The following is a 22,051-nucleotide window of genomic DNA, read 5'->3' on the forward strand; positions in this document are numbered from 1 at the left end:
CCTACTTCTCTGTATCTCCCCACAGAAAAACTCGGCCAGGTGCACAGGATGAAAGCACACGTAAGTTTATTACAGCATTTAGAAAGAATGCAGTAACTCTGAGTATACTAACATAGATCTAAGTTGCATTCAGTAGAAAAACGCAAACTGCAGGTGATCTAGCATGTTATTTAATGTTAAGAATAATTATCCTTGAATGTACAAAGCACAGGAAGAAAGGTTAGAAGGATCAGTACTCAGTAACTGGGGGAGAAGGCAGAAGGTGATTTACATCCAAGTGATTTTTTTTTTTTTTTTTTTTGACGAAAAATAAATTATACAGTAGCAGCGGTAGGTGATTTGTGACTGTCATGCCTTTTATATTTGCAGTAGTTCTTGGCTTGAATTCACTGAACTGAGCTGCCTGGGCATATTAAAAATATTCCATTTAAGAGATGACAGTTTACTAGATGTTTTAACATGTTCTTCGCTGAATAGCTTATTTCATATTTAAATCAAATAGTTAATTGTCTTCATAGTTGAAACCATAAATAGCTTGCTTCCTACATTTTAAATTAGTTATAATGCTGTCAGCTTTCTAAATACAGTCACCACATTGCTCAAATCCTAGATCTTCAGAAAACCATAGCGTAAACTCAGATATCTTTAACTTTAAGGCTACCTGTAGCCCAATGTTTTTATGATACATTTTATTCCAAATGGCTAGGTATCCAGAATACTACTGCAGAAGGTACAGTATTCCTCCTGGAAAGTGGAAGACTTTTATGGTCCTTAAGTTCTGAGCTGTTTTCAAAAGAACAAGTTTCACCCTCTTAACATTTGGTGTGTCAGTCAGGGTCTAGCCGAAGGGGAAAAAAACGGCTTTGGAAGGATGAATCTACTTCCCAGCTATCCCACATCCCGTTAAGCACACGGTCTGAGCTATGTTAAGTCATGGGTTTTGTCCTATTTGGCATAATCTCCACAGGAGAAAGTTCGGCGTACTTAGTACCCAGATTATTTACCGTTGATCCAGTAAACCAAAAACCAAACCCAGTGTCGTCGAGTCAATTCCAACTCACAGCGACCCTACAGGCCAGAGTAGAACTGCCCCATAGAGTTTCCAAGGAGCGCCTGGCGGATCTGAACTGCCGACCCTTTGGTTAGCAGCTATAGCACTTAACCACTACGCCACCAGGGTTTCCGTTGATCCAGTACAGACAAAAAAAAAATGTTAAGTTTTAGAACCCCAGACGTTAGATGATTAGTGAACTCTTAAAAGTTTTATTCAAGCTGAGACAGAATTAGGATGACAACTTTTGAAACAAACTAAGGAAACAAACAAGAAAAAGTTACACATAGGTGCACTGCATACTACCCAAACTTTATTTTAGTGTTTTGACAACTGTAACAAACAGATAACAAAGGTGCTAATTTCAGGGACAGGTTTCAAAGGATGGGAATGCGAAAACATCTTTGAATCAGGCAATAATAAACATAAACCACATCTTTTAATTATAAGCTAAAGTGCTTTAAATTACTTCCTTAGGGGTTTTAAATATCACCTTACCCATGTCCACAGACACTTGAAGGCAACCACTATTTAACAAACAATTGTGGAATTAATGATTGTCAGTTCTCAGAGCTCGAGTTGCCTTTGTTTTTCCTGCCAGGCAAAGGAAAGCTGGATTTGCTCTGAGGTTGGGAAAGTTTACTGGCTAACAAAGTGAAGGGTTCAATCAGCGTTTTCCGGTCTGTAACAGTAACCTCCCACAGTCTCACTTTCTCACTTTTTGCCCACTGCTGTGCCACCTCAGCATCCACTTGTCTCTGCTCGGAAAGGTCGAGTTTGTTGCCTAGCACAACAATTGCTACCTGAAAGAAAATGGATTAAGATCATTCTTGTTGTTATGGATTGAATTACGTCCCCCCAAAATGTATGTTATAAATCCTAACCTCTATGCCTGTGACTGTAATCCCACTTGGGAATGGGTTGTCCTTGTTACTGAGGCAGGATCAGTGTGGGTATATCTTGAGTCAGTCTCTTTTGAGATATAAAAGAGATTAAAACAAGCGAGCAGAGCAGAGACGAGGAAGAGACATGCCAAGCCACGGGACGATCACCCAGGAGCAGAAGTTCAGAGACGAGGACCTTTCTCCAAGTCAACCGAGAAAGCCTTTCTCTAGAGCGGGCACCCTGAATTCAGACTTCCAACCTCCTAAACAGTAAGAAAACAAATTTGTTTCTTAAAGCTACCCACCTGTGGTATTTCTGTTATAGCAGCACTAGACAGCTAAGGGTCTGGTACCAAGAAGTAAGGGTGCTGCTCTAACAAATACCTAGTATGTGGAAGTTATGACATTGGGTAACAGGGAGAGGCTGGAAGAGTTAAGGTCCCTAATAGTAAAAGCCTAGATTGCCCAGAAGGGATTGTTGGTAGAATTATGGATGCCAAAGGTGATTCTGATGAGGGCTCCGAAGGAAGTGGGGAGAGCTATAGAGGAAGTCTCTATCATAGAGCATACATATGGCGCCAACAAAGAATGCTGCTAGAAATGTGGACATGAAATGTGCTTCTGGTGAGGCTTTAAAATGATGACCATGTGACTGGACAATGGAGGAAGAGCAATACTTCTTATGCAGTGGCAAAGAACTTGTGTGAGTTTTGTTCAAATGTTTGGTGGAAGGTAGGATTCATAAGTGATGAATTCATCTGGCTGAGAAGATTTCTAAGCAAGATTTTAAAGAGGCTGCTTATAAGATGTGAGAGGAAAGAGATGGACTTCAAAATGAACTGTGCAAAATGAAAACAGAACTTAAAAGATTTGGAAAACTGTACAACCTAAGGACACATGTCCTAGAATGTTCACCATGGACGTGGCTACACAAACTTGTTAAAGAGAATAAACCTGTGACTGGTGGATGTAACCAACTACCACAGCAGAAAACGCATCAGCTTAGACTGAAAGGGACAGAGAAGGAATGGAAAGAGAATGCTGTCAGCCTCTTGGAATTCTACAGGCAGAAAACAAGCCAAAGGAGCTACATCTGTTGTCCTCCAAGAAAAAAACTATCCCTGGAGCAGCTCAGAGATCAGCAGAACTGTTGGAAGGAGCACAGGAAGCAGAGTTGCCTTGGTCTCAAAGGGTGGGGCCACAGCCTCCTGAGTTTCAAAGAGTTGGATCTTCTGGAGTATAGGGCTACTGTTAAGGTGTGCCAGAGGGATGGGGCTGCTGCCCAAAGCAGAGGGGTCAGGGCTGCCATGCCCAAGGGGCAGAAGAATAGGGCCTGCTAGGAGCCGAGGAGGTGGTGTTGCCACTCAAATGGGCTAGGAGAAGGGGGCCACCCAAAGCTGAGGGAGTACAGTTGCTGTCCCAGTGGGCTGGAAGGCAGAGCTGAAGCCCAGGGCTGACCGGTCTCCACCCAGAATCCAGGAGGTGTGGCCAACACCTAGAGTCTGGAGGACAGGGCCAATGCCCACATGGTTTCAGAGAACTGGGGATTATTTTCAAACCTTGAGAGCCAATGTGATTTGTTCTGCTGGGTTTTAGACTTGCTTGGTGCCTGTTATCCCTTTCCCTCCAATTTCTCCCATTTGTAATGGCAATGCCTACCTTGTGCCTGTTCCACCACTGTACTTTGGAAACATATAACTTGTATTCCAGATTTCACAGGTTCACAGATGAAGAATTTTGTCCCAGGATGGACTAAGCCTAAAGTCTCACTCATATTTGATTTAGGTGATTCAGAAGATGAGATTTTGGACTTGGAGTGGATTTAAAACTTTTGGGATGATGTGATGGGGTATGTTTTGCATGTGGCAAGGACATAAATTTTGGGGGGCCAAAGGGTAGAATGTTATGGATTGGATTATGTCCTCCCAAAATATGTGTTGTAAATCCTAACTTCTATGCCTGTGGTTATAATCTCATTTGGGAATGGATTTTGTCTTTGTTTTGTTAATGAGACAAGGTTAATGTAGGGTGTATCTTCAGCCAGTCTCTTTTGAGTTATAAAAGAGATTGAACAAGTGAGACGAGATGAGGGAAGAGAGATGCCAAGCCACATGAAGTCTGTCCAGACACAGAACCTCAAGGAGACAAGGACCTTTCTCCAAGCCAACAGAGAAAGCCCTCCCCTAGCACTGGCACTCTGAATTCAGACTTCTAGCCTCCTAAACTCTAAGAAAATAAAAACCTGTTTCTTCAGTCACCCACTTGTGGTATTTCTGTTACAGCAGCACTCAGTAACTAAGACACTCATACTTTGCCAAAGGTAGCCCTATAAAAAATGGAGAAATAGGGACAACTGCCCTTTAACAAACTGCTTCATTAATACTGATGGTCCATTGTAACCTGAATAAGACAGTAGGATAGCACCTCACTCCTAATTCCTGAAGCCATTTTTGTTAACAATGCTGATGCTTGAATTAACAGCTGATGAGGTTTTAACTTACGTATTAATAGAACTCATTTGGGAAATTAATATCTAGGATACAGATTGGACCCCCAGTACTCCATGTAAGGCCACACCTTCCTGCAGGATTGAAGAGTAGGCCCCAGACCTCCCATTCTCTTGGCAACTCTTGGACTCCTCCATCCCTCAGCAGGAGCTCTCCCTTCAAGCCCTCCTGTCATTCCTCATCACTCAGATTTTCATCTTCATGTACGTGCCCTGGTCTGACTCCCCTCTCCTGCTCCTCCCCAACTGCTGAAACTTACATTCTGCCCCCTCAAAAAATCTCCCTGTATCTCCCACCACCTCTGTTCTGAATGTTCGTTCACCTTCTTGCCTCACTGAAAGTTGGCTCAGCCCTGCAGCCCTCTCAACCTTGCTTTCCTTACCACTCCCCTCCTACAACGACCACTGTGGCTGGGAGACAGGAGGTGTTAAGGTGCCCCCTTTGTCCCTCAGTGCTGCCTCCAACAGTGTCCTTCCCTAAAAACGCCTGCTGAAGGCTCATGCCCTTAGTCTACTCCCTCCTATCCCTCCTCGTTGCTGCTTATCACAGACCTGACTCATGCTTGCTCCCACACTACTGTCTTCATTCCTAGTGATTTCACTAACCATGTAGGTGACCCTTCCAAAAACCTGGTATCTCAGTTCCTTGACCTCTCCAATGATCTCATCATCCTCCTTACCTCAGCCAATGACTCCCATGATCACATGTGAGACCTTGTCATTACAATAACTACTCCCCTTCCTGATCTCGTTCCAAGCCTCCCATTCTGACCATCGTCTCCTACCTTCCTAGTTCACACCTAACACTCTGGCTCCAACAATTCTAAACACCACAATCGCACTATCTCTACCACGTTTATCACTGCCCCTCTACCCCCTTTAATTCCTCAGTTCTTCCTTATCCAGCTAAGATAGATCCTTTTTATTCACTCCCTTTACCATTTTATCCTATCAAATTCACCTAGCAAAACTCCTACCCCGTGCCTACACTACATACTTGATCATGGCTGGAGAAAAACACAGAACACTGCTGGCACGTCCCAATTCATAACCTCTGACCTCAAGTGGGCTGATGTTCTTCAGTAAATATATTACATTTCCTCCATTTACTCTACAGCTAGATAATATCTCATACCTTGGTCCTTTCTCCTCCAACTTCCAACATCTCTCCCTTTCTCCACTTTACTCTCACCTGATGACCATCTGTCTCGGTAAGAAAATGGAAGCAATTAGGAGAGAACGTCCACAACCTTCCACACATCCAACGACCTGCCATTTTCTACGTCCATGGACACTCTGCAACCCATCCCTTTACCAGGACAAGGATGTCAGTCCAGCAAGTATGCCCTCGCCTACATCACCAGCGTTCTCCTCTCTGTGGAATTATCATCATTAGTACAAACAACGTTATTGCTCATCTTAAAAAAAACAAACCAATTTTTACACCACAACCTTCTCCAGCTCCTATGCCAGTCGTTCCCCTTTACAGCAAAATTCTTTCAAAGAACTGTGTTTGCTGTGTTCAATTCTCTTATATTCACTCCAATCAGGCTTCATCTCACTATTTTACTAAAGCTGTTCTTGTCGAGACCTCCACGTGGATTAAAGACAACGGCCAATTCTTAGTCCTTGGCATTTTCGACCTACCTGCAATATATGACTTAGTTTGATCACTCCCTCCTTTTTAACGTGTTGGCTTTACTTGCCTACTGGGACACCCCTATCTCTTGGTTTTCCTTCTACCTCAGTGGCCACTACTACTCAGACTTCTTTGCTGGTTTCTCCTCAACGCTCCAACTTGTAGATGTTAAGATGCCACAGGGTAATAGTGTTTCAGCTGAACTTTCTTTCACCTTGTCCTCCAACTGTCTATTGGCAACAAAGCAGTCAAAGTGATCATTTTAAAACAAGTCAAAAGGTACTCAACCTCCTTCATATGAAGAAAAATGAAACTAATATCATTCTCACCTAGCAGGCACTTGGTATATATGCAACAACTTGGATGAATCTCCAGGAAATTATGCAGAATGAAAAAAAAAAAAAGTTGATCCCAAAAGATTACATACTGTATGATTCCATTTATATAATATTCTTGAAATGACAAAACTACAGGAATGGAGAAGAGATTAGTTGTTGCCAGGGGCTAAGAAGGGGTGAGGTAGGAGGGAGGTAGGTGTGGCTATAAAAGGGTAACAAGAAGGATCCTTGTAGGGATGGAAATTTCAGCATCTTGTCTGTTTCAATGTCCATATCCTTGTGATGTTACAGCTGTGCAAGATGTTACCAAAACTGGGTACAGGATCTCTCTATTATTACAACTGCATGTAAATCTACAATCATCTCAAAATAAAAAATTTAATATTAAAATAAATAAAATATAAACATCTAGGTTAAGTGCATCCAGCCAGTGCTCTTATCCAGTACGTTATATGGTTCCCTAGATGATGAGTCGGCCATGTGAAGGTTGTCTATTTAGCCAATGAGGCGTTTGAGACTATGTGGGCAACTCCTGTCTGGTGGCGAGATGAGAAGGAAGAAGGGGACAGGAGCTGGCTGGAATGGACACGGGGAATACAGGGAGGAGAAAAGGAGTGTGCTGTCTCATTAGGGGGAGAGCAGCTAGGAGTACATAGCAAGGTGTGTATAGCTTTTTGTATGAGAGACTGACTTGATTTGTAAACTTCACTTAAAGCACAATAAATAAATAAAAATAATAATAATTAAGAAGAAGAAAAACAATGACCCCAAACAACACAAAATTAAACTGCATAGTAGTCAAGATACGAAGTCATTAAAATTCGACATGGCAGTAAGCAAAAGGCAGAAAGTCAAATGCTGGTCCTGATCAATCGTAATCGGCCCCGTATTTACTGGACTAAGAAAAAAATTCTGAAGATTACACATACTGGGACTACAATTTAATCCTTTTAAATAATCAAAGTACCCAAAAGTCCATGCTACCGTTTAAAGAGGATTATAATTCACATCTGGCACTTTTAACATCTCCGTTTACCTCTTTTTTGTCTTTGAACTTATCAATTTCTTTCTTTAGAAGCTCCACTCTTTGAAAGGATTCAAGGTTATTCACACTGTACACAAGAACAAAGCCATCAGCCAATGAAAAATAATGCTTTGGCAGCTCCACGCCTTCCTGTAGGCCTCGGGTGTCATAAAGGTGTAACTGTTCCTTCACCCCCCGGTCTGTTTCCACTGAAGCCATGTACACATCTTCCATCGTTTCACAGTCTTCCATCCCTGCAATTACAAAGACATGGCTCTTTTGGGATAACTCAGTATCAACTCTTTACTCACTTTCTTGTCCTTTAGAAAACAGCTTTCTGGGTTCCCTATTTACCATATATAGTGACCACACTTCTATTTTACTATCTTTACTATGAAAGATGTTGTAACCTAAGTGCCCAACAACAGATGAATGGTAAACAAAACATGGTACAGACATACAATGGATACTGAAACCCATTCCTGTTGAGTTGATTCCAATGCATAGCGACCCTTTAGGACAGAGCAGAACTGCCCCCACAGGGTTTCCATGGAGCATGTGGTGGATTCAAACCACCGACCTTTTGGTTAGCAGCCGCAGCACTTAAGCACTATGCCACCAGGACAATGAATGCTACTCAGCCATAAACAAATCAGTTCCCAAATCGTCTTGTAACATGGATGAATCTGGAGGACTTACCATGAGTGAAATAAGTCAACTACAAAAGGAAAAACGCTGTATGACCTCACTTTTATTAAACGACAAGAATAGGTGAACATACAGAGACTAGTGTTCATTGGTGGTTATGGGGAGAGGAAAGAGGGGAATCATTCTCTAGGTAGTAGTCATTTTTTATTTATGGTGATGGGAAAAGTGGCACCTAAGGTGGGTGAAGTTTGCACAGCTTGACTAATTGATACCACTACATTGTACACAAGAAAAAGGATGAATTGGTAAACACTATGTTATACATAATTTTGCAACAACAACCACAACCAAAAGCATAGTAATAAAAAGGGACTACAGATGCTGATACTATTTAGATATAATCAATCACCTCACAGGATTAATTTTCTTGGTTTGAAGACTTTGGGTCACGGTCTTGTGGGACAATCCAGTCAACGGGCATTATATAGTTCTTAAAGTTTCTGTTCTACCTCCTAACTTGGTGAGTAGTGTCTGGGGTCTTAAAAGCTTATGAGCAGTCATCTAAGATACAACTATTGGTCTCAATTCATCTGGAGCAAAAGAGAAAGAAGAAAACCCAGGAACCTGAGAAGAAGCCTGACTACCAGACTAACTGTCTCCAGGAACCACTGACTCCTACCTTGAGACCAAAAGAACTAGACGGTGCTCAGCTACCACTACCAAATGTCCTGATCAGGGACACAATAGATGGGTCCTGATAGAAAGGGAAAAAAATGTGGAAAAGCACTTCAAATTCTTAAAGAGTCCAAACTTACTGGACCCATGGAGGCTGAAGGAATCTCTAAAGAGTACTGCCTTGAAGCAAAACTATCCCCTGAAGTCACCTTTAAACTAAAGAGCTCGAAAGATAAAAAATGACACCCCCGAGTACTCTGCTCTTTTAAAAAATTATATGAGATCAAATAGACAACAGTTATTCTAAAGCACAGATGAGAGGCTTGGAGGGCAGTGAGACAAAATTAATGGAAGCAAAACAAGTAGAATGAAAATAATGAGAATGTTGACACAAACTGAAGAATGTAAACAACGTCACTGAACATTATGTATAGATATTGTTGAATGGGAACCTGTTTTGCTGTGTATACTTTAACCAAAAATACGATAAAATATTGAAAGAAAGAAAGGTGGTTGTTATAGTCAATGAACAAAGTGCTTTCTAAAAATATTTCTTCTGTATAGAAATAATAGTAATAACAATGAGGCAATGACATTTACTATTATATATTTTTAAAAAGTAACTGGTACAAGAGTCAAAGAACTTAATATATAAATCAGAAAATTAAAATTAGACTGATCTTTAAAGGAGCCTCAACAACCAAGTGGCCCCATTTTTTTCTCCATCAGTGAAAGACAAAGGCAGGGCTCATCAAATGGTAAATAAAATTAAGACAGAAATGTGCTCTGTGCTACTTGTCAGAGATGAACACTTTAAAGACCTATGACTCTTACTTCTCTAATATAAACCTCATTTTATTCTAAATTGTAATGTCTTGTCTTCCTTAGGAAGCATGACCTCCTTAAAGGCAGACATGTGATCTTCACTTCTGCATCCCCTCAAGGCCTAATCACAGCCTGTATCATACGGCAAGTATTCAATAACTATTTAATTCAATGTATGAGATAATGCAATTCACAAAATTTGGTCGCACTGCAGAAAGCAGCTTTTTAAACTCTACCCAGCAATATTGGAAAGTCATGTTTGAAATAAGAATATGAGATCATTTAGTATATTCCTAGGTCAGTGGCTTTATGACTCCTAGACCACTCTTCATTATATAAATGTACAGGAAACCACATATATGCAAAAATATATAAATACTTTTGGGATATAAATACTACATCTGTGGAAATATTTTTACATATATATGTGTACATACATATACATATATATATACATACATACACATATACACACACATAGTAAGGACTGCTGAATTTCAATAATACCAATAACATCAAGATTTTTTTTTTTCCCACTACTTTTTCCTCCCCAATCTGTCCGCTTTTATGGCTCTTTTGGTCCCTCTAGATTACACCTTGCTTTTGTGTACCATCACCCATCTTTAGGTTTAGCATGACCAACGAAAGACCCCTAGCAGTTCCCAGAACCTAGAGGGGAACCAGGGAAAAATAATCTTACCAATAGTATGATTCCCATAAAGAAGCTGCTCCAAAATTGCCGTTTTCCCCACAGATAACAATCCACAAACTACAACCTTGCAGCCCTTGCCCATCTTCTCTCAGGATATCACTGTGAAGAGAACAGAAGGTCCTTCATGTTACATGCTGTTGAAACCAACCTTCTCTTTCTTTCTTCCAACAGTTGAATTTAATAATAGATACACAGGGGGTAATCTAAATTTAAAAAAGGCTGTACTGTATAGAATAAGGTATTTCCTTCCAAATCCCACTCCCCAGTCTCCCATTTGCTACCTTGCAGCAATCGGCTTCCCAGTTTCTTATAAGTCCCTGACTTACAACACACCCGAGTTACAATGAACTGCACTTGTGACCGCCATTGATTTCACTTTTGTACATCTCATCGTTACTAATACGGTTTACATACAACGTTGCAGTGCCTAATTTGCTGATGTTATCATTCTCATGCCAACCCCCAAAGACAAATAAAGATCAGATTTATAAAGATACCGATAATAAATGGCAATAATAGTGAACTCTAAAAAACAAAAAAATGAGGTGTTTGACTTACATCCGTACCGACTTACAACGGAGTTATCAGAACAGAACCCCGTCATAAGTCAGTGACTACCTGTATGTTTTTGGAGATATTATGGATAAACATAACAATACAGGTATAGATATGAATACGTGTTTGCTTTCAAAAAGAATAAGCACATTTTATACAAAGAATATTTCAATACTGGTAAGTCAAAGTTGGAAACCCTGGTGGCGTAAGTCAATAGGAATCCTAATTGAGTCCTAGATTAAACCAGTCCTTGAAAGACTGCCTACTTGTCAATGTTTACATGGAAAAAAAAATTTTTTTTTCAGTAAAACTTTAAAGAGGAATAAAGATAAAATTTGAATAGAGACTGGATATAATTTTTTAAAGAAACATTCATGCTACTGCCAGCCTTTTTTCAGGAGTGAGAAATTGGATTTTGGTAGCCACATAGGCTCTCTTGGTCATAGTTATTCTGAGGAAGAATAGACTGAATGCTAGGAAAACTACTCAAGCACTCTAAAAGAAAAGGAAAAAAATCATCTCTCCTCACTCCCAGCTTATACCCAAGGAATTTTCTGGGAAGCTCTTGTTTTCTCACCCTAGGTACCAGAAGCCGAGACAGAAATGAATAACAAAGTACATTAGTAATTTACTGATTACAAGGACAATTCTTTAAATACAATAATTTGGTAAGAGAGTTCAAATTTCTACATTGCTTTTTGCCATCCCCCACCATCTCCTTCTTTCCCGAAATTCTCTCCTTATCTAGAGATGTAGAGCATGCTGTAGCCCAGGCTAAAAGAGATGTGAACCAAGCCTTGAAGTCAGAAAACAATTATAACAAGAAATTCAAAAAGCATTCTAATCAAAGGGATGCTGCTTATCTATTGGGGCTTATCTGTTTACTGGACTGTGGCAATGAAAAACCCAAGGCACACCTTAGTGGTGGCAGAATAATAGTTACAGATGTAGGCATGAGGGGTCCACGTCGCTTTCCATTTTGTTTTTGCCTTTCATCAATGCTGAAGACATTAAGCGACAAATGAGCTTCTCACAAGTCTTCTCTATTTTCTCATAGTCTGTCATTTTTATGACTCAAAATCAGTCACAACAATAACCTGATGACAGGAAAAATTGTAATGCTACCACTGTAACCCAGTAATAACACAGCACTCATTTCCAGGGCAGTACACTACACGCCAGGAGAGAAATAACTCTCACTTACGTGACAGAACCATTATTTCCCAGGTGGCAGGCTGAGGATCCTTCTAAATTTTCCACGAATACTCATCACTTGCTTCCCAAAGAACCACTTCTCTCAGGGGACTCTCTTTGCTTTACATTTCTAACATAACCTCGTTAGGAAAATTCTCAGCTTTTATTTATAAAGGCAGAGCTTTCTGTAACGTCGATCACCTATGGTACACTATTGCCCATGTCTGCAACCATGCCCTATTGTAAAAGGTTTGTAATTTACACATACCTCTGAATTTCTGATTAATTGAATGTCATCTAATTTATCATAGGAGTCTACTCTCGCTCCATATTGTGGTTTCTCTGTAAGTTATGATATCACTGGATCTTTCTTTCAAAAGGATTTTGACAGTAGTACTTAAATGTAAAGGAAGTTGCTACCTGGGCACACGGGAAGAGGATGAAAAGGAAATAAATCTGCCAGAGAACAGAAAAATGGTGACAGCACAGCACAACTCTGCTCTCAGAAAAGGTGGCTGTTGGACCCTGCATTCTGATTTTTCTATTATCTCAGTTATTTCCCTTCCTCGGAAAATGTCTTAAGCCTCAGTAGCATTTCTAAATACCAATCCCTACCTCCTCCCCACTTCTTGTTCAATCAAATAAAAAGACCCCTTACCACAGATAATACCAAAGATCAAAAAACCACATGCCTTCAAAGAACAGGTGCGTACTGTTGCTGAGTGAAGTGGACAGACTGGATATAAGAAAAAAAAATACCCCGTGACACAGCACAGACCCTCTGTAAAAGATAGGTAAACGCAAGTACTGGAGACTGCAGTAAACTGGAAAGGAATTCAGAAATCAAATATTCCAAAGAGGATTCTGAATTGTCTTAATACAAGCTCACTGCTGTCAGGTCGATGCCAACACAGCGACCCTACAGTACAGAGTAGAACTGCTCCACTGGGGCTCCTTGGTCTTAATACAGTCACTTAAAAGTGGTATACTACAATTGTACCTTGATTGCTCACAGATATTAGGATTTAATAGAAAAAGTTTGTTTTAAAAATATATTATTATGTATTTTTGTGTGTATATATAAACTTTAACAGGAAAGATCCAATGCAGTCTTAAATACACACTGCATTGCTTTGCAGGCTAATCAATAGTTGCTGGAGAATAAACACATGACCTCGTTCATTCCTGTGCAAAACACAGCTGGTAAAATTTCTCTTTGAAGAACCATCAGAAACAGCTCCCCCAAATTGTTAGTGCTTCTGCTCTTCTATTACAAGGGGATCGTTTTGAGGACTAAGATCCGCCTGACCCAAGCCATGGTATTTTCAATCCCTCATATGCAAGCGAAAGCTGGACAATGAATAAGGAAGACCCAAGAAGAACTCATGCCTTTGGTGTTGGCGAAGAATATTGAATACACCATGGACTGCCAAAAGAATGAACAAATCTGTCCTGGAAGAAGTACACCCAGGATACTCCTTAGAAGCAAGGATGGAGAGACTTTATCTCACTTGCTTTGGACATGTTATCTATCAGGAGGGGCCAGTCCCTGGAGAAGGACATCACACTTGGTAAAGTAGAGGGTGAATGAAAAAGAGGAAGACCCTCAACGAAATGGATTGACACAGTGGCTGCAACAATGGGCTCAAGCATAACAACAACTGCGAGGATGGCGCGGGACTAGGCAGCGTTTCATTCTGTTCTACAAAGGGTCACTATGAGTAGGAACCGACTCGATGACACCTACCACCAACAGCAACATTCTACTTTTACAAGTAAAACTTTTTTTATGCAACCAGAAAAATTTATTACTGACACACTGTTAACATCATAGAAGTGATGCTGTGAATCTAATCTCAAAATTGCCATCACGTGGGGAAAAATTTCTTTACTGTGTATTTATGTGAAAATTTAGAATATGTAAGGTGTGCAATACTTTTACTTATCCACATACGAATAAAATTTACATATAAAAGCATTAAAAGGGTCTTTGCAAACAATATTGTACATAGTAAAATGTAATAAGCAGAGTCCAATTTAGCATCCTTTCATTTATTCAGTAAGTATTTATGGAGGCTTGGGGGTGTGGTGGAAACCCTGGTGGCAGAGTGGTTAAGAGCTATGGCTGCTAACCAAAATGTTGGCAGTTTGAACACACCAGGTGCTCCTTGGAAACTCTATGGGGCAGTTCTACTCTGTCCTATGGTGTCGCTGTAAGTCGGAAACGACTCGATGGCAATGGGGTGATGTTTGGGCGGTGCAGTGGTTAAAAGCTCAGCTGCAAACCAAAAGATCAGCAGTTCAAATCCACCAGTCGCTCCTTGGAAACCCTACAGGACAGTTCTACCTTGTCCTGTAGGGTCACTATGAGTCAGAATTGATTCGACCGCAACGGGTTTTACCGTAACGGTGCAGGACCAGAGAGTGTTTTGTTCTGTTGTACACAGGGTCGCAATGAGTCAGAAGCAGCTCAATGGCACCAAACAATATCCATTATATCAGGCATTAGGAACTAACTAGGGGGCAAAAACAGACATGACTCCTCAAGAGAATGGCCACTGGACACCCTTTTAACTCAGTACTGAAGTCACTCCTGAGGTTAGCCCTTCAGCCAAAGATTAGACAGGCCCACAAAACAAAATGAGACTAAACGGGCACACCAGCCCAACGGCAAGGACAGGAAGGCAGGAGGGGACAGGAAAGCTGGTAATGGGGAACCCAAGGTCCAGGGGGTAGAGTGTTGACACATCATGGGGTTGGCACAACAGTATGTGTATTATTGTTTAATGAGAAACTAATTTGCTCTGTAAACCTTCATCTAAAGCACAATTTAGAAAACAAAACACATGATTCCTGCCCTCAGGAATCTCAAAATCAATTGAAAATACAAATTCAAATTTTGCAAAACAGAAATTAGCACTGATTATTCATATTACCAGAATCTTCTTTCTAAATGATTCCTCCAACTTTGCAGTCAGTCATGGTTGATTCATTTCTTTACATCCCACATTTGATCCATCAGTAAATCCTGTTAGCTCTACCTTCAAAACACATCCAGGGCTACACCACTTACCACCTCCATCACTATGGACATAGTCTGAGCCACTGTCTCCTCTCACCTGGACTACCGCATACTTCTGCGGTACACACAATGGTTCTCCAACGACATCCACATCCTAACTCCTGAAACGTGTAAATATGTCACCTTACACGGTAAAAGGGACTTTGCAGGTATGATTAAGTTAAGGATCTTGTGATGGGAAGATGATCTGGGATTATTCAGGTAAGCACAATGTAATCACATGGGTCAGAGAGAGAAACGTCAAGATCCTATGCTGCTGACTTTGAAGATGAAGGAAGGGATCTCGGCCAAGGAATGTAGGTGGCTTTCTAGAAGCTGGAAAAAACATGAAAACTGATTCTCCCCTAAAGGCTCCAGAAGCAAAGTACCCCTACTGGACACCTTGAATTCAGCCTAATGACACTTCTGATCTATAGGACTTTAGAATAATATTGGCGATGGTTTAAGCCCGTAAATGGGTGGAAATTTGTTACAACAGCAATAGGTAAGTAGTATAACCTCCTAACTGGTCTCCCTGCTTCCACCACCCGCCCCCGCCCCCTTCGTTTTAGCCTCAAAGCAGCAGAGATCCTCTTAAAATGTAAATCACACCAAGTCACTCTTCTGCTCAAAACCTTCCAATGTCTGCCAGTCTTACAAAAAGTAAAACCCCAAAGTCCTTATAAGAATCTTCACCTCTCTAACAAAAACAAACAAACCCAAACCCGTTGACTTCAAGTTGATTCCGACTCACGACCACCCTAAGTGTATCAGGATGGAACTGCACTCCACAGGGTTTTCTTCCAATGGCTGTAATTTTACAAAAGTGGTGCCACTGGTTGGATTCAAACTGTGTGACCTTTTGATTAGAGGCTGAGCACAAACCATCTGTCCACTCAGGGACCTCTCTTCTCTGACCCAACCCGTTCCCATCGAGTCAATTCCAACTTATAGCGACCCTACAGGACAGAGTAGAATTATTCCATAGGGTTTCCAAGGCTGTAATCTTTCAGGAAACGACTGCCACATCTTTCTCCCACAGAGAGGGTAGTGGGTTTGAACTGCCAACCTTTTGGTTAGCAGCTGAGTGCTTTAACCACTGTGCCACCAGGGCTCCTTCTCCTCTGACAGCATTTCCTGATTTTATGGTTGATTACAGCCAAATTGGCCTTGTTGCTTTTCCTCTATGAATCTTCGTATGCTCCAGCCCTGGCACTTTTCCCTCTGTCTGAACAGGGCACTTCCCCCTTCCCCTGAGGCTCACATCCTAGAAGTCTTTCCTCAAATCTTCTTAAGGAGACCTTCCCTGAACAGTCCCTCTAAAATTGCTACCTCCACCCAACAGGCCCTCTACCCCTGTCCCTCCTTATTTTTTTTTCTTAACACTTACCATCTAACACAACCCATATCTTATGATGCTTACTGCCCGTTCTGAAGAAGGCTAGAATTTGTCTGCTTTGTTCACTGCTGCATCCTTCCCAGTTAGGACGCTGCCTGGCAAATGTTGTTGTGTTAGGTGCCGATGACTCTGTTCTGACTCACAGTGACCCCTCCACACAACAGAACCTAAATGTTGCCCAAACCTGCACCATCTTCACAATCGTTGCTATGTTTGAGCTCCCTGTTGCCACCACTGAGTCAATCCATCTCATCAAGGGTCTTGCTTTTTGTTGCTGACCCTCTACTTTACCAGCATGATGTCCTTCCCTGGGGACTGGGCCCTCCGGATAACATGTCCAAAGTAAGTGAGACAAAGTCTCGCCATCCTCGCTTCTAAGGAGCATTCTGGCTGTACTTCCTCCAAGAGAGATTTGTTCGTTCTTCTGGCAGTCCACGGTATATTCAATATTCTTTGCCAACACCACAATTCAAAGGCGTCAGTTCTTGTTCAGTCTTTCTCATTCACTGTCCAGCTTTGGCATGCATCCGAGACGACTGAAAATACCATGGTTGAGTCAGGCACACCTTAGGCACATGTTAAACATTTCACTTTGTTGAATGAGTCAATGAACCATGTGATGACTCTTACAATGGCAAAGCTGTGATTTAAATAATAAAAAAGGATAGAAAAATACTGCTGTTTGCCCTGGAGTGGATTCCGACTCATAGTTACCCCTTGTGACAGAATAGAACTTCCCCACAGGGTTTCCTGAGCTGTAATCTTTAGGAAGCAGATTGCCAGGTCTTTTCTACCCTGGAGCGGCTGGCGAGTGCAAACTGCCAATCTTTTGGTTAGAAGCCAAGTGCTTAACCATTACACCTCCATGGCTCCTTAAAAATTAAGTAGTTACCCAAAAAAAAAAAAAAGTTAATAATTTAGAACGTAAATACAATTCTTTCTTGAATCTTGGCCGCACTTAAAAACTAGAATTTGGAAGAGAATTAAAACCACAGGACCGCATCAAAATTGAAATACTCTAGAAACGCAATAAAAGCTAGTTAACTATTTTTCAATAAAGAACGGCTTTTGCAAGCATTTTCTAGGCATTTCTTCCCAACACCCTGACACCTGCCAAACGGGTCTTGGCAAACAATCATTTTGCTTTTCTAAAACACCGTGGTTCTGACGTAGCAACCTGGGATCAGATCTGCACTCTGGAAAAGCACTGCAACGGAAAGGCGCCGAGCCGTCCTCCCCCGACCCTAGGACCCTTTTGGGGGGCGACATCCCTCGAAGCCGAGGGCTGCGGGGGGCTTCAGCTAGAACTGGCCGGAGGAGACGCAATGCGCGGCCCCCCACCCGCGAGGCCCGATCCACGAAGGCCTTACTGCGGGGCAAGGGGGACGTGGGTGCGGGGGTCTCTCAGCCTCCTCGGGGCCCAGATTTCGGCCCCCGTCCGGAGCGGGGAGCCAGCGCTGCACCGGGAACCCTCAGCCACTCGTCAGGGGAGCAGCCGGCGGTGCGCGCAGCAAACCCCCGCACACATCCGCGGACCCCGAGGGCATCCACGCACTCGCTGCACGGCCCCCAGGCGGTCCGCGGCCTTTAGATCCCCGCCCCCAACTTGCCTCCTTCCGGCGGAGGGAACGTCCGGGAGCCCCGTCTGCCAAGGCCTCGCCACCGACCCGCACGCTGTAGGACGCCGGCTGGCTCTCAGGTTCGAATCCTGCGGAGCAGGGGGCGGGACCATCGGGGAGGCTGCGCCCAATCCCGACAGAGCTCCGCCCACCAGGCTCGAGGCTCGAACTACAAGTCCCATGAAGCTCTGGGCGGCCGCAGCTTTCCACCGGAAAAAGAGCCCCCGGGTTGGGGGAGGAGCCCAAAAGGGATTGTGGGAGAAAGCCTTGTTCTTTTCCGTCTGGCGGCAGCCATCAGGTAGGCTGTGTTGGGAATTTGCGCTTCTCTATCCGCCGCTGATCACCTTTTGCTTCAGCCATCCGGGTTCCAGGACCGTGTGTCCTCGGAGGTCTCCCTTTCTTCTGTGCGGCGCGAGTTCGCTCAGGATGCGGGACAGCGCGGGAGTGAAAGGGCGGGCTGGGGGAAGATGTGATGGCGGCGCGAATTCGAGCTGGGCCCGGAGCTTGGAGGAAAGGGAGGCCGGGCCTGGAGCGCCTGGAAGCGAGGCCGGCGGGTGGGGGGCGGGGGTAAGGTAAGTCCTTTTTCCTGGAGAGCGGATCTTCGGCGGCGTAGCGTTTTCTGCCGTGATAGTGCCGGCGAGGTCTCCTTACGGGCAGGGCCCTGGGGACGCCGCCCGCCGTAGTCACCCGCCCTTCGTGGCCCAGGCTCCATTCATTAGTCCAGCAGGAATCGTAGCGCCTCCGTGCGCCCTGTCGCTGCTCAGCGCTGGCTGCAGAGGGGGCCGAGCGGACGTGGGGGTGGGCCGGCTGCCGCCTGCCTTTCGCGCAGAGCCATTTTCATCGCCCGGGGTTTCCTCGTTGGTGGAGACCTAAGATGGACGGGCGGGGTCCTGCCTTTCTACCGTAAACCCGTGGTTTTTAATACCCAGTTGTATCTCAAAGGTAAGCCGAGATGGGTGCCTACAAGTACATCCAGGAGCTGTGGAGGAAGAAGCAGTCGGATGTGATGCGCTTTCTCCTGCGAGTCCGCTGCTGGCAGTACCGCCAGCTCTCTGCGCTGCACAGGGCCCCCCGCCCCACCCGGCCCGATAAGGCGCGCAGGCTGGGGTACAAGGCCAAGCAAGGTGCGTGGTCCCTTTGCCTGGACGCTTGGTTAAAATTATACTTCCTGGGAAAAGCGAGAAATGGGGGATTGAGGACGAGGTTCTGGCTTCCTTCACAGAAGGGCTTTGACAGATTTTCTTTTTTAGTGGAAATGCAGACGATTTGTTTACTAGCAAATTACTGCACGTGGTTGTCTAGTGTAGCAAGTGTCAGTCTGTATGAGCTTGGATTAAAAGCAGAAGAGCAGTGCGTTGGGAATGAGAAGTGAGTTTACCCTTCTGTGTGATGGTTGATATCCAAATCAGTAATACAAAGTACTTCAGAAAAAACACTGGCATGTGTTCTTATTAAAGTGAGTTCACCCAGCCTAGCATTGTATCGTTTTATTTCCATCAGATAAACAAAAAAAAACAAACCCATTGCCATCAAGTCGGTTCTGACTCCTAGCGACCCTAAATGACAGAGTAGAACTGCCCCGTAGGGTTTCCAAAGAGTGCCTGGTGGATTTGAACTGTTGACCTTTTGGGTAGCAGCTGTATCTCTTAACCACTATGCCACCAGGGTTTCCTTCCATCAGATAACCAAAACCCACTGCCGTCGAGTCGATTCCAACTCATAAAAAAAACATTTAAAAAATTTTTTTTTTAACATGGTATTAATTTATGACCTGAGATCTTATTTAACCTTGGAGCAATAAGGCATTGAGCCGTCCACCCTCTGGCTCTCCATAAAACCATTGTACCCTCATTGTACAGGTTATGTCATCTATCGGATTCGTGTGCGCCGGGGTGGCCGCAAACGCCCAGTGCCTAAGGGTGCAACCTATGGCAAGCCTGTCAATCACGGTGTCAACCAGCTGAAGTTTGCCAGAAGCCTTCAGTCTGTTGCTGAGGTAAGTGGCTTTAATTTTGTGTACCAGTTACATCGGTCACCTCCTGGAGGTGGTGGGGGAGGAGGCCAGCACCTTTTGTCGTCGTTCCCTTGTGCCTCAGTGAGTCCTGTGGTGTATAAAATGGGGTTTGTGCAGCTTCACTAACGTAGGTGAAGAGCGTTTGCCACCAGTGCATGGAAACTGTCCGTCTTCATCGCTGATGTATCTGCGCCTGTTGTGTGTATATGGGAATGTGTGTTTTGATTGATGGGTACCCGTGGAACGTTAGCTCCCCCCCCCACCCCCCATGTACAAAAGCCAAGTTTTATGATTAGTAACATTTCACCTGACCTGTGAAGTGAAAATTCTACCTCTAGAGTTAATAGTGTATGCTTTTTTTGTTGTTTTGAACTATGTGGGTTTTATATATGTATGAAAATCAGTAAATTGGTGAGATGAAGCAAAGCAGCCCATCTACAAAGGGCCAAAAGACACTTGGAACCTCAGCTTTCGAAGGGCAAGAAACATCGCTTCGAGGAGCATATCTCCTGAAGTGTACTGAAGCTGCGCGTTCGTGTTCCTGATCTTCCAGTACGAGTTGTTGGTGTTTTCTTCTGGGTTGGTAAATTATGCTGTTGTAAGAGTTGGCAAACTGGGGCTTGTGGGCTCCCACTACCCAAGGATGGTCTTGACCTTTTTAATGCATTACTTTTATAAAACAGCAAATAAAATGTCCAGATGAGATCCCATGTACCCTGCAAAGCCTAAGAAGTTTGTTGGCCTCCTTAACAAAAAAGAGGGTCCCAGAATCCTAAATTTTCTTCCCCTGTTACTCATTACATATTCATGCTTTACTTGAGGAGGTAGTAATCAAAAGGAATAGTGTGTTTCAAACCAAGCTAAGCATGTCTGTGTAGCAAGTCTGCCTTACGCCACTTATACTCCCTGTCACTAGGCTGAATAGCCAAGCCTGTCTCTTGTCTCGTGGTGAACTACAGTTAAGAGTTAGACTCTTGTCTTCCTCATTTGCTATTATGGAAAATAGTGGAAGACTGACTTGGACCTTTTTTTCTATTCTAGGAGCGAGCTGGACGCCACTGTGGAGCCCTGAGGGTCCTGAATTCTTACTGGGTTGGTGAAGATTCCACATACAAATTCTTCGAAGTTATCCTCATTGATCCATTCCATAAAGCTATCCGAAGAAACCCTGACACCCAGTGGATCACTAAGCCAGTCCACAAGCACAGGGAGATGCGCGGGCTGACGTCTGCAGGCCGCAAGAGCCGTGGCCTTGGGAAGGGCCACAAGTTCCACCACACTATTGGTGGCTCTCGCCGTGCCGCTTGGAGACGGCGCAATACTCTCCAGCTCCACCGTTACCGCTAACACAAGTAATGTTTGTAAAATTCATACCTAATAAACAATTTAGGACAGTTATGTCTACTTAAAAGTGTTCTTTAATTTGTCTGTTAAAACAGTAGTTGTCTGCAGATTGTTCCATGAATGCATTGTCAAATTTTGAAAGTGAAAGTGCAATAACGCTTGACGACAATAAGTGATAGTGTATCTTGTTTCTAATAAGGTAAACATTTGTCTTTGCTTTATCTTGTTAGGCAGTTATATGTCAGTGTTTAAGATGACGTGTGTGGTATAATAGGTGTAAAATAAATTCTGTAAAAGAGGAGCGCTGAGATGAGCTCTTTCTGTAGACGGGTGCATGTGTTGAAAACCTACAGCTTCATTGGGGTGATGCGATGCTCTGCTGTTTGAACCTCCCGTGGCTGGATTTTTTTTTTTTTAGTTTGACAAGGGTAAGTTAGGACCAACTTTGTAAGTGGGATTTTGCTTGGAGATTGTGAGATGGGATGGATACTATCCTAACCTTTTGTCATATGCAGAAAAGTTACGAAGATCGATTGGAGTCCACGTATTTATGTTTAATCCAG

At 43.2% G+C, this 22,051-nt stretch overlaps 2 protein-coding genes across 4 annotated transcripts; one reads left to right on the forward strand and one right to left on the reverse strand.

The window, feature by feature from the left end:
- Nucleotides 1-328: 328 nt before the first annotated feature.
- On the reverse strand, nt 329-18,232 carry NKIRAS1 (NFKB inhibitor interacting Ras like 1). Of its 3 annotated transcripts, none has more exons than XM_064277361.1 (4): nt 18,122-18,231; nt 10,291-10,401; nt 7,455-7,696; nt 331-1,854 (listed from the first exon to the last, which is right to left on the reverse strand). In XM_064277361.1, the coding sequence occupies exons 2-4, from the start codon at nt 10,382-10,384 to the stop codon at nt 1,612-1,614; spliced, it is 579 nt and encodes a 192-aa protein (XP_064133431.1). In that variant the 5' UTR covers nt 10,385-10,401; nt 18,122-18,231; the 3' UTR covers nt 331-1,611. The 3 variants fall into 3 exon arrangements, 2 of the variants coding, with proteins under 2 accessions (XP_023410685.1, XP_064133431.1); XR_010319589.1 differs by having other exon boundaries at nt 1,743-1,854; nt 1,936-7,696; nt 18,122-18,232; XM_023554917.2 differs by lacking the exon at nt 18,122-18,231 and having other exon boundaries at nt 329-1,854; nt 10,291-11,206.
- Nucleotides 18,233-18,334: 102 nt separating this feature from the next.
- Nucleotides 18,335-21,789, forward strand: RPL15 (ribosomal protein L15). Its single transcript, XM_064277358.1, has 4 exons — nt 18,335-18,428; nt 19,073-19,254; nt 19,990-20,126; nt 21,186-21,789. Exons 2-4 carry the CDS (start codon nt 19,083-19,085, stop codon nt 21,489-21,491), a joined length of 615 nt encoding a protein of 204 aa, XP_064133428.1. The 5' UTR covers nt 18,335-18,428; nt 19,073-19,082; the 3' UTR covers nt 21,492-21,789.
- Nucleotides 21,790-22,051: the final 262 nt, after the last annotated feature.

Source organism: Loxodonta africana, chromosome 27 (assembly GCF_030014295.1).
Source record: "Loxodonta africana isolate mLoxAfr1 chromosome 27, mLoxAfr1.hap2, whole genome shotgun sequence".
NCBI classification, from domain to species: Eukaryota; Metazoa; Chordata; class Mammalia; order Proboscidea; family Elephantidae; genus Loxodonta; species Loxodonta africana.

Excerpts from the sequence above, each read along its gene's own strand:
- NKIRAS1 (XM_023554917.2), bottom strand. The coding sequence starts at position 10,384 with ATGGGCAAGGGCTGCAAGGTTGTAGTTTGTGGATTGTTATCTGTGGGG. Across the intron at positions 7,697-10,290 it reads TTATGGGAATCATACTATTG|GGATGGAAGACTGTGAAACG; the intron begins GTAAGATTATTT and ends TTGTAATTGCAG. Across the intron at positions 1,855-7,454 it reads AGTTCAAAGACAAAAAAGAG|GTAGCAATTGTTGTGCTAGG; the intron begins GTAAACGGAGAT and ends ATTTTCTTTCAG.
- RPL15 (XM_064277358.1), top strand. The coding sequence starts at position 19,083 with ATGGGTGCCTACAAGTACATCCAGGAGCTGTGGAGGAAGAAGCAGTCG. Across the intron at positions 19,255-19,989 it reads GGGGTACAAGGCCAAGCAAG|GTTATGTCATCTATCGGATT; the intron begins GTGCGTGGTCCC and ends CTCATTGTACAG. Across the intron at positions 20,127-21,185 it reads GCCTTCAGTCTGTTGCTGAG|GAGCGAGCTGGACGCCACTG; the intron begins GTAAGTGGCTTT and ends TTTCTATTCTAG.